Source organism: Pocillopora damicornis, chromosome 14, assembly GCF_964200805.1.
Source record: "Pocillopora damicornis chromosome 14, jaPocDami1.2, whole genome shotgun sequence".
Taxonomy (NCBI): Eukaryota; Metazoa; Cnidaria; class Anthozoa; order Scleractinia; family Pocilloporidae; genus Pocillopora; species Pocillopora damicornis.
Genome location: NC_142683.1, coordinates 4,538,365 through 4,550,570, shown reverse-complemented (window position 1 = coordinate 4,550,570; position 12,206 = coordinate 4,538,365). Strand labels below are relative to the sequence as shown.

At 37.4% G+C, this 12,206-nt stretch overlaps 1 protein-coding gene across 1 annotated transcript; it reads left to right on the top strand.

Annotated features, from left to right (window-relative positions):
* The first annotated feature begins 525 nt into the window (after window positions 1–525).
* Window positions 526–12,085, top strand: LOC113676074 (fibroblast growth factor receptor). Its single transcript, XM_089192948.1, has 12 exons — window positions 526–805; window positions 2,896–3,216; window positions 4,492–4,662; window positions 4,967–5,102; window positions 6,266–6,480; window positions 6,809–6,993; window positions 7,596–7,691; window positions 8,319–8,480; window positions 8,815–9,029; window positions 9,716–9,756; window positions 10,966–11,062; window positions 11,141–12,085. The coding sequence occupies exons 1-12, from the start codon at window positions 667–669 to the stop codon at window positions 11,334–11,336; spliced, it is 1,974 nt and encodes a 657-aa protein (XP_089049074.1). The 5' UTR covers window positions 526–666; the 3' UTR covers window positions 11,337–12,085.
* Window positions 12,086–12,206: the final 121 nt, after the last annotated feature.

The window sequence follows — 12,206 nt, the reverse complement described above, 5'->3', positions numbered from 1 at the left end:
TATAAAAACCAACTTCTCTTTTATGCAAACGTTTCACAGCAAGAAGGGAGAATAATTTATCCGATCCGAGAGTTAAAGGACGAACGACGATTAGGAATCATAATTTCATTTCCGAGTTCTTCCATAACCTCTCTTCCACTTATAAGATCTTCGACTGATACGTCTTCCGTTTGATTTGTAATCACTTGTCATCATAATGCCATGTTCTTAACAAAACGCTTCCGTGACAGTATATCACCATTACTTCTAAGGAAAGTGATGTTACATCAACGCAAATTAATATTTGGAGATGGGTTAAACTCATAATTTCCTTTCTCCTTTAAAATGAGCGAAAACGCCTCTGGATCATAAATTGTGACGTAGGCTACTGACGCCACTACACGTGTTCATTCTGTTTGACGGAAGTTGGTGAATGACAATGTAGGACATGACGTCTAATGAAACAGAATAATGCGACATTATGTATTTTTTTAAGTAAATAATCGTCTAAGGAATTTATTACCGCTGATTGATTTATTACAGCTCATTTCAGCTCGTCCAGACAGCCAATGATAAGAGCATGTATAAGAGCATGTATGTGTCGGTCACGATCACCTGTTTAATAAAACAGTTGCCACGGATATTCGAATTTGGGAACCACTTTCCGGCTTTCCGTGAAAATTAAGAATGACATCTACAAAGCCACCTCAGGAACGTGTCGACCAGAAATTCAACTTACAATTTGGATTACAGATCATAATAATGATTATATTTCTTCAGGCTCGGTCAATTGAAGGAGTTTCACCGAAAGAGGCGTCACGGTTGAGTAAGTGGATAGCAGTTTATGTACAGAACGAAATGGTTTTCCATTTTCGGTTGCAACGGAGTTATGACTCGTTTATTGCTGCCGTGAACAGAAGACTTTACACTACCTTGCATATGTATATGATAGTTCAATTTTAATCAGCAGGGTAGCGAATGCTTACTTAAAATGATATTAAAAAAGTAAGAAAATTTTGTTAAGAAATGTTTTTGGAGCCTAATCCATGGCTATTTTTAAGCATTTATGACTGATTACCTGTGAATTACAAAGGTACCTAAAAAAAACTGATCGTGATCTCCATATGAATTCATGATTGCTTTTCTTTCTTTGCGGCAGAAAGCTGCTTAAAAACCTGAATACACAATTATTATTCAACTGCATCCTTTTTTTTTACATTTTCAGTTAAGAATAACAAATACCCTCTTCTACAAAGTAAATCTACTTCTAGCGTTCTCATAATTACAAAGATTAATTTTTCCTCCTTTTTGGCCAAAACAAATCTTTAATTTTCAGATCAAATCTCAATCCAATCAGTCGAAACCTAGAGAGTTACACTTTAAAACTTTATCGCACGAAAAAAGAAAACACATCTTCCGAACTTTGAACAAGCATACTAATTAAGGTAAAAGCTGTCAACCTCCTGCAGGTCCTAATGTTGAAGAATCAGTCAACTTTTGTTTACATTGGCAATATTCACAGCAATGAAATTTCACTAAACGTAAAAGTCACGGGGATTACATGAAATATGAAAAGTATTCCCCAACAAGGAAGCCATCCATTAAAAGAAAAATGAAAATGTATAAGATCTAACGCTTAACACAGATGATACCAATCGCGTCGTCATGGAAAAAAGGCTAAAAGCAAAAAAAATGGGAAATGATAACATTACGCAAACAAAAAACCATCATGTGATCATGTTACGTACTTCAACAAAAACTCAAAAATCCATTTTTTTTCTAAAATTGTTGATTTGAGTTGATCTACGAACAACTCCCTTCCCTTATTTGGAATTTGAATGAACGGTCATATCGACTGTAAAGGGATTATGATGCATGTAATTAGATTTGCTAAATAAATTTCTTTTCGGCTTTTTTTCATTTTTTCCTGTTTGCTTTAACCTTAATTACAAACCCTTCATCTCGACTGTTACAACATCATCTATCTCAGAATAGTCGTCCCTAAGGTTGAAATCATTCAGATATTATAGTTTTGTGTTTTATTCAGACGCTGGCTGTTATAGGTTGCTGCCACTCTCGTAAAATAATAAAACTTAAAAGAATCAATTTGAATTAACATAAATTGACTTTAATAAACGTTTAAAGATTTTCATTAGAACCCTCTGGCCAAAAAAAAAGAGTTGCGCTGGCTAGTTTCTTAATCGTGATCAACTTTTTGGCGTTCTAGCAACCTCGAGCGCTTTTTGCCTTTTTGTGCGATTTTTTGGCAACTTTTAGGTTTGATTAGAGCACAAATCAACCTCGATAATCGTCAATGATTTCATAAAGAAACTTAAATTTATGAAAATCTCTTGAATGTTTCGCAGGCCCATAATCTAATCAGTTAGGGCGGATAATCGGCTTTACGACGCACAAAAATGGATTTCTTTTTTTATTATTTTCAAAATAATGAACAGAAATGGATGGTTAGAAGCTGCCTTTGTTTGCTAGCAACTCTTTAAAGTTAAGTTATCATTCCGAAGAACGAAAGGTATAGCTTTTAGTAAACGTTTATATAGAAATATCAAGAAATTTAGGAGGCAACTTTTGAAATTTAGGTGGCAACTTTTGAAATTTAGGAGGCAAATTTTTGGATTACTGGTTATTGTTTAACAACTTTTTGGCATTCCTGTGTGCAATTTTCAAGCATTATACGAGTACAGTCGGGACAGACCTATTTCTTGGACCCCTCTCTCCCCCCTACCTTGATAACAAGTTGACCACCTTGAGTTTTAAATTATTTAAAATTACAAGCACGCACGAGATTATTCGGGAAGTCTAAATCAGTGTATCCGTTTAAACGTGTAAAATGAAAGACTTAAGAGCAAAACCATTTTCTATTTAAATCCCTGGTTTTTTTTTTGTTTGTTTTATTAGATGGATCCATAGTGGACCACTTTGAACGCGTTGGCTGCTTCAAGGATAAGCCTGAACCAAAACGCGCTTTGCCCAAATTACTGCACACGTTTTCTGTAAATTGGACAGACATGAATAACTCATATTCAAAGATCATTCGCGCGTGCGCTGTCAATGTTTCTAAAGCCGGATTCCGATATTTTGGTATTCAACATGAGAAGGAATGCTGGAGCGGCGTGAATGGGAGCGTCACTTACAACAAGTATGGAAGAAACAACAATTGTGATTTACTCAACGGAATAGGAAAATCTTGGTCAAACTTCGTCTATCGCTTTGTGGAAGGTTAGTGTGACGTAACAACTTCTATGATAGGTATCTTAACCCTTTAACTCCCATGAGTGATTAAGACAGAATTTCTCTTTACAATATCGATACAATATCAAGCAGACAAGTGATGAGAATAAAGAAAAATGTTAATTAGGGGATTATTAGTTGATCCAATACAAAATTCTCCAAACTAACATCATAAGAACTATATGGTAGACAGTGAGGAGTATTATCAATGAGATCTTGGGAGTTAAAGGGTTGAGCAAATCACGGCAACGAGGACGAGGCAGAGCCTAAAGGCCAGAACGTGCTTGCGTGTTAAAAGTTTGTTCATTGTGCATAGAACATGAAGAAATCTCGAATTTGCGTGGTCTTTATAGTTCCCAGTTGGAACTTAGCGCTACGCTCACACGTCACGCTGAAGGTGTGGACCGTGGTGCCGTAATAGACGGTAAACACATCCAGCTATTCGCAAAATCCAACTTAAAAGTATAAATACATTTGAATCGACGTGTTCTTTGGCGTTGCCATCCTGACTAACCCTTTACACCCTAACATCAGTATACATATTCTTCATACTGTTCTTCATACATTTTCCTAAGGTGCTGACAAGGAGATTTTGTTTACCATTGAAAAGCTTCTTTCGTTGGTGATCATTTCATTTATTCTCATGACCTTAATGTGTGATTCAAGGGTAATATTGTAAGGAGAAATTATAAGTTAGTCACTATTATGGTTTAAAGGGTTAAGATCCCTATTAGTTTATATTTAATGGCGTTCAAGCACAAATGCTGCAATCTGATTGGTTATGTTACACGCTACCTATTCCATGATGCATATTGAGCAGAGTGCGTGACCTAACAGTGCGTGATTTTAAGCGAACAGTAAAAAATAAATGACTGGAAAACACGTGGCTGTCATGTTGTTAAGCTATGAACGCTTTAGACTCCATGCGTGATAGCTGATTTGAGCTTTAGCCTCAACAACCATCACGCGAAATAAAACTTTCTAAGATAATAATTTAGTTGTTAATTTAAAAAGATTAAGTGAATAAATGAAGAGATAAATGAATAGACGAATGAATAAAGGTAAAGATATCTGTCGACTACTGATCACTCTAACTTTCAACAGGACTTTGAGAAAAGCGTAGTAATATGGGAAAATGACCAGCAGCTGTTTGACAGGAAAAAATATTTGAATCTAGTATCAAGAAATACACGATATTTTTCGAAAACAAGTTGCGCTTAATTGTGTAGTGATTTAAAGTACTTTCCCAAATTTGGCTCTCAGTAAATGGTAGCTGGAGTCATTGGTCACCATGGCAACCATGTAATTCAACTTGTGGCGGGGGATACAGATCACGTGTTCGAACATGCACCAATCCGAGGCCCAAATGGAACGGACTGGATTGCAACGGAAGTAGTATTTCTAACGGAAGCTGTAATGTGCACAGTTGTGCAGGTATGAATTTCTTTATTACTTTATTTCATATTTCCTAGTTTTGGTCCCAAGTTCAAGCCCTCCAACTTGCTACTCCCTGGATTCGTACCCAGTTTCCCCCAGTTCAACTTCTTGATAGCCAACAGGTCTGCCTTCTGACCGTTGGAATTTTTAAAAATTCCCAACTGTTTAAAAACACTCTGCATTTTCAATTTGTCTATATTGACCCTAAAAAGCCTTATTGGGGAAGTGGTCAATTGATATTATTATATGTACATATTAAAGGGAAGAACTTACCGGCTTTGTATTCTTGTTTCGTTTTCAGACCATGAAAAGAGTGAACCCTTCTCTAAGAGATCATCTCTGCCACTTGTTGGCCTGTGGTTGGGAATTTCACTTGTGGTTCTTCTGTGCTTAAGTGGAATATTATGGATCACTTTGAGATTTTCCAGAAAACGTCGGTAAGTAAATTTTCCATTATTCTTCCAGCTAGTCTCGAATTTATTAAACAAATCAAGTCGCAGAAACTTTTGTCCGAAAGTTATCAAAACGTTTTTTTTAAGCAAGGTGAAATAGACAGTAATGAGGGTATAAAAACAAGTCTATAGAGAAAAAGTCAATTATGTTGGTTTTTTTTTCTGCAAAAGTTTATGCAAGATTTTACGGTACATGTTTTCTGAACGGCAGAACGTGCTTTGAATTAAACACAAGCACATGTGAGAAGTTTATATGAAATAATTCATATTTGTACTGCGGTTGTAGATGAAAGTGAAATGTGATCATCGCAGTAAATTTTCCAATTTAAGCAATTGGAAAGAAGAAGCCTGAAAAAAAAATCAGGGCTTCAACGGGATTCGAACCCGTGACCTCCGCGATACCGGTGCGATGCTCTACCAACTGAGCTATGAAGCCACACATTGGGAGCGAGGTCAATTTATTGAGTTCATATTGTGAAATGATGTGAAGTTTATATGAAATAATTCATATTTGTACTGCGGTTGTGCGGTTCACTGCACGGGAAGATATGAACTCAATAAATTGACCTCGCTCCCAATGTGTGGCTTCATAGCTCAGTTGGTAGAGCATCGCACCGGTATCGCGGAGGTCACGGGTTCGAATCCCGTTGAAGCCCTGATTTTTTTCAGGCTTCTTCTTTCCCATTGCTTAAATTGGAAAATTTACTGCGATGATCACATTTCGCTTACAAGCACATGTTTTATCATTTTGATCAAGTTGCCACGGCAACGGTCTAACTTGTCAGAGGCGCCCTTAAATTTTGGCGGATTTAGTCTATTGTTGGGACGTTAGGGGGAACATAGCTTGAGCAATTTCGCTGAGCAAAGATTATCAAGAGTCTTCGATAACAAAGACAGAATTTCTCCTTACTTAATCAATACAATATCAAACAGACAAGTGATGAGAATTAAGAAAAATATCAGTTAGGGGATATTAGTTGATTCAAGACCAAATTCTCAGAAGTAACATCATAAGAACTGTATGGCAGACAGTACGGAGAATAACTAATGAGATCTTGGGAGGGAAAGGATTAGTTTACCACTCCCGCGCTGTCTCAACGTTTACAGTAATCTCACAATACCTTATGAGATTTCACACACATTTTAAGGTCCAACTCAGAGCTCGTGGATCCATTTGAAATTGTTTTTGACGACATTTCTCTGTGTAACCTGATTGGAGAAGGAGCCTTTGGAAAAGTGTTCAGCGCTGAGTTGAATAAACAGATGGAAACAGGAAAAGAAGGAAAATCATCTGTAGCTAAGACGAACAAGCAAAAACTTCCAAAGCAGAAATACCGGATTGTTGCAGTCAAAATGCTACGAGGTAAGAAGCCTGGATTGGAGTTAGTAGAGGTAGTAGAGTAGTTTGTAGTCTACAAACTCTGTTTTGATTCAATTCGTTACTTCCTAACCCAGGGGTCTGGGTAATGTTTTCCATAAGCGGTTGCCAATGGTGTAATGGCTGGCTATGCCGTAATGGCGAAACCCAAACACGAGGGCCTGATCGCAGGCTCAACAGACGGCGGTGAGAAGTCTTATAGGCGGCGGTAGATCAGTGGTAACCGCCTTTTATTGAAACGATGGATGTCTCTTAAATTTGTTCCAAGACGGTGGGAGAACTTTGGAAAAAATTCCCAAATTTTTTTACTTAGGTGGTGCAACAGAGGAACAGAAAGAAGAATTTTTGGAGGAGATAAAACTCATGAAACTGATCGGATATCACCGTCATGTACTGAATTTATTGGCCTGCTGTACGAACACTGTTCCAATGTTTCTGGTGACTGAATTTGCTAAATACGGCGATTTACTCAACTTTCTCCGGAAACGGAGGGAGCAGGTGAGAGAGAGATGCTTTTGAACCCATTCCCTTAGAGAATTTCTTCATGGCTATAAAAAATTAGCACACATCCTAACCGAACTCATTATTATTGACCACAAAAAAAGTACCTCACTACTGTATAAAGCAAATGGAGTTAAATTAGTACAGTGTTACACACATTCAGAAAATCACTAAACTTAGGACAGGAAAATGTTTCTAGTTTTCCATTTGTAATCTGTGTTAATCTTGAGGCGTATTTATGAGCAATCTCTGGTGGCCTAACGCCTAAGGTAAACGAAAGACGAAAAACACAAAGACAAAGAAAACGAAAAAAAATGTTACTGGCAAGGATCTAATTAAATCGCGCATATTATGCATACCACATAAACACGACACTTAAATTGAAACTGTCGCTATTGAACGTTGATGGTTTGTTTTTTTTTTTTATGCATTATTTTTATCTTGTTTGCACGCATTGCGTGCCATTAAATTAGTAACGCGAGAGTCATGTGATTTCGCGCGACCTCGTGGTTAAGAAAAAATGATAAATGGTTGAGTTGTGAAATGCAGTACATCTTTGTGGTGGAAGCGTTTTTATACGAAAGAAACTGTCTTTTCAGATCAAACAAGTAATTGAAGAAATGGAAGCAGCGAAACTGTACCAGACACGATGCTGTAACTTAGGACTAAGTACCAGTGAAGCAAACCTATATGACGTATGTGGTCTTGCATTCTAAATTCTCTCTACGTTATCATTGACTCCTATCGTAACGTAACATAAGGCGCCTCTCAATTACCCCCCACCAGTCAAGACCTGCAGGCTTCTGATGACCCTCCCCCTCTAGCCCGTCATTCCTACACAAAAGCTTCATAGTACCAGTTTTACCCTAATTTGGGTAAATGATACCTTTTTATATAAACTGAAGCTTCTGACTCTCATTTCCCGCAGGAGATCGTAGGTTTCAACTTAAGAAATACAAACTGTATTTGGCGTTCATTGAATAACTTCGAAGAAAATTCAGAACAAATATAATACATCACAGTTTGATCCTCAGCAGTTTTCCTGTAACTCTTCCTCCTCTGATAAGCGTCTGCTCTCCAGTAAGCACCCCTCTCCAAGAAAAATGCCTTCCCCCCACCTCCTGTACAAAACGTTTTCTGGCTGAACACCCTCAAATTATTAAAACCCTTTGCGGATGAGGGGGCTGGGGGCGGAGAGAAGAGACAAAGAAGAGAGACCCTGGGTAGGAGATTGCTCAGGGAAGCATATTAGAGCAAGCTGTTATAATTCCCATGGCTGTCTTCCAATATCAGAACTTAAAAGTAATTTGTTTCTTTTTCAGTCTACTGACGATATAGATAAATATACTACTGGTCTTGGGAGCTTTTGCAACAAAAATGGATACGGAAGTAATTTGAAGACAGATCCTCACATATTATATGAAGATGACACTCTCAGACCAGCTGATCTTTTGGCGTTTGCATGGCAAATAGCGCAGGCAATGGTACGAGACTGGTTGTGTGAATTGAATCTTTACAGTGAAACCGTTGGACACTCCAAATTAATATGTAGTTTCAAAATATCGCTTATATTTAAAATTCTCTTTAACGATATCTAGTTTGTTCAGCTCTGCATTTGATTTCAGAGCTACCACAGAATGCTTTTTGAGGTTTGTATGTCTGTTTTTGTTTTTTCTGTTGTCGTCGTTGTTTTTTTTTAAATATGGGATAAACTATGCCTCTTATGACGTGAGCTATTGTTGCTTTTGCATGAAAGATACCCAGTAACTGCCATCAACATCTTCGTACTTAACTTAAAAATCCGCTCTTCTGTTCCAGGAGTTTTTGTCGTGCAAAGGATTTGTCCATCGTGACTTAGCAGCTAGAAATGTTTTGGTTAGTGAAGGCAAGATGATGAAGGTAGCAGACTTCGGACTGTCACGTGATGTGTACGCAGAGAAAGTTTACCACTCCACTAAAACTAAAAAGCTGCCAATCAAATGGATGTTACCGGAGGCCATTCATGATCAGGTTTTCACGACAGAAAGCGACGTGTAAGTTTAAAGTCACGTGATCAGAGTCCAACTCTTTCCTAGTCAGTCTCCTTCCCCTCCCTCATTGCGTGACGCTAAGGGTGTGAAAAAGAGAGAGCCTGGTAACTAGGTTGGTTGCTAAGGAAACATAACATTGAGAGCAGCTACTGCTGTAGTTGTTACTCATGCATATCACGTAAATTTGTTTAAAGCATGCCTTTCATACTAGCCAAAAATTGTACAAACAATTCAGCGAAGTATTGTAAAAGTAATCAGTCGCTCTGACGGAGGGCTTATGCTCGAAACATAAGCTTGAAAACTCTTTACAGTAGACAATTTACGTTATCAACTCAGTTGATAATACCAAATTACCTTGTTACACTCTCCCACCGACGTAGCACCACAGTTTCTTTAGAAACTTAACCTCTTTATTGTTCAAGTAAGTTTTGTGGATGTTGAAGAGAATTGAACACAAACTTGGATTGGACTGATCATTAAGATAACATTAGAAATAAAAAGAAGTGACCGTCACAATTAACTTGAATATTTCGTAATGGAACGAAAGAGGTGACGAATATGTAACTGCACTAAGTGCTTTCAATTATTATGTTTTTAAAGGCCAAGATCCGATTATTATTATGAATATTATTATATCCTTGGTTGCGTGCTCTGATAAATATTAACATCGGATTAATATTTATTAACAGATGGTCATTTGGCATCCTACTCTGGGAGATGGCCACAATTGGTGCGTAACACTTCTAGACGTTTTCTTGAGCTAACAATAATTGTTAATAGAGATATTCCGTGGGGCACTAAACGTGTTTTTTTACAGAAAATATCTGTTTAGTATATACATGAGTGACGAGTTAGCCTAGTGGCTAACGTGTTGGACTCTGGATGGAGAGGTCTGGGTTCAAATCGTGGCCTGGTCACTGAGTTGTGTTTTTGACGATACACACTTCTCTCACCAGGCCTCGTTCCACTCAAGAATATAAATGGGTAGTTGTAAAGTCAAGTAAGACCTTCGAGAAACGATTGGCGAGAGAAAAGTGGAATTTCTACTGTTGTACCCGTATTCCATCCAGGGGGAGCACGGGGGGAAATCCAAGGGGTTTATCAGAGGTGAAAATAATGAAATGACGAACAAATGTTTCTACAAGCTAAACGGTGCTATTATCTGTCAGTTTATTTAATTTTATCACCTGTTGTTCTCCCAAGTATTTATCTTCCTTCACTTTCTTCATTTTTTACTTGATAATGACGTTATAATGTAACTTCAAAAGGTTGTCTATTTTGAACTCGGCTCCTTAGCTTTTTTTATGTTTATAAGAAATATCTTTTCGAAATTTCTTATAATTTAATGATTCTCTAAGTTAACCATTTTTCGTAAACAAGTCATTTCACAGTTTTTAAAAAACCTCTTCGATTAATCTTAATACTTAATTTATATATGGGTGAAATTAGTGTCACGCCTCTTATTTGAGTTAAGTTTGAAACTTATTAATTTTATTGTTTGTTATGCTTCTCCCTATTCAATTTAAACTCATAGAGCGCATAGCGGAGGTTTAGCTCTGTTTGCCGGAAATAAGGGATGAAAATGAAACCAAGGTTTTGCCATATTTCGACCAAAATCGTGGCCGTTTATTTGCTAACAACTCAACTGAATTATTCGTGAATTATTTCCAGTAAAGATGAGGGCAAACCCGCCTCGTGAACTCAATGATACCCTACATGAATGAACTGCCTTGGGAGGGAAAAGAACGGGGAAAACGTTTTCGAACTGAAGCTGGAGAAAAAGAGGCCCGAAACCTGACCTGCATGGATTTAAGTACTCATAACAAAGAGTCCTAGATGTAAACTGACCCTAACTAGTAAAACATTAACTGACGTAGCCAGCTGCATAAAATCATTTATACCCCATAGGAATAAATTTTCTTTATGTATATATATCCAGGTGGTACTCCTTACCCCACCATCAGCAATCAGAGAATTCTTAAAGCTTTGAATTCCGGATACAGGATGGAAAAACCACAGATCTGTTCTGATGAAATGTAAGATTCCTTTACAGCTTTTGTATAATAATTCATTAACAATTCCAAAAATGACACCGATCAATCTTGAAATTGCAGGTATGAACTAATGCGACAATGTTGGCGAGAAAAGCCCTCGGAGAGGCCATCGTTCCCCTTTATTCGGGAACAACTTGAACGAATGATGTTGAGCCGATCTCCTTATTTGGAATTGACTGACGCAAGCTACACTCACGTGGCTTATTCTGAAACTGATAGTGACGAAGATACGATACAGGAAAACACCGCCTTGTAAATTGATGCTGTAAACATCCATATTTGGATCGATGGATCATATGATTTTGTAGGCAGTTTTGATACTGCAATTCGACATAGGACGTCAATCACCCTCAAAAAAGACTGGAGAGAACCTGAGAGAGTTTGTAAAAACAAAATTCCCGGACAAGTTTACAGGAAGAATTGACTAGAAAACGAGACTGTGACGCCAACAGCTGTAAACTGCTACAAGTATTTTGTCTTGCAAGACCTTTTCTTTTTCGAAAAATCAAGTTTCTCACGAGAAACCATCCTCCTCTTTAAAATTATATCTCACAGATAAGAGGATATTTCACGCCATGAAATTTCTCAGCCAAGTCGTTTAAGTGACGATCGATAGTCTAAGCGGGATAGCAGTGGAAAAGAGGGAAATAAATTATTAAGTTAACAAATTTAGGCGAGTTCTAGAATTATTGTTAAAAAAATACTGTGATTCTCGAAGAAACGAAGCTTTTACACCAGTAACATTAGCAGGAGACACATACACGCAGTAGGTACCTATTTATTTTATTTCTCAACAACTACTTCAAATGGTTATGTCTGACCTGGACATAACACCTTGAAAATGGAGAACCAGCGGCAATGTAAACAGGTTGCTGTATTTATCATTCTCAGTTTCGCCTATGCCTATATTAAGCGTCCTAGATCCTGTTATTAGTTATTGATGAGGGTTTACCTGGTTGTAATAAAAGCCGATGTTCTAGCTTTAGATCAGAGGAACCAACAAAAGTAATGGGCTGTCTACGTTTATTAGGTTTGGTTGGTTTTATCATCTTTCAGAATGTCAACAGTAAGTAAATATTAAGCTTTTTACGTAAAGTGCTCATTTCAGACAATAGAAAAAAGCTAG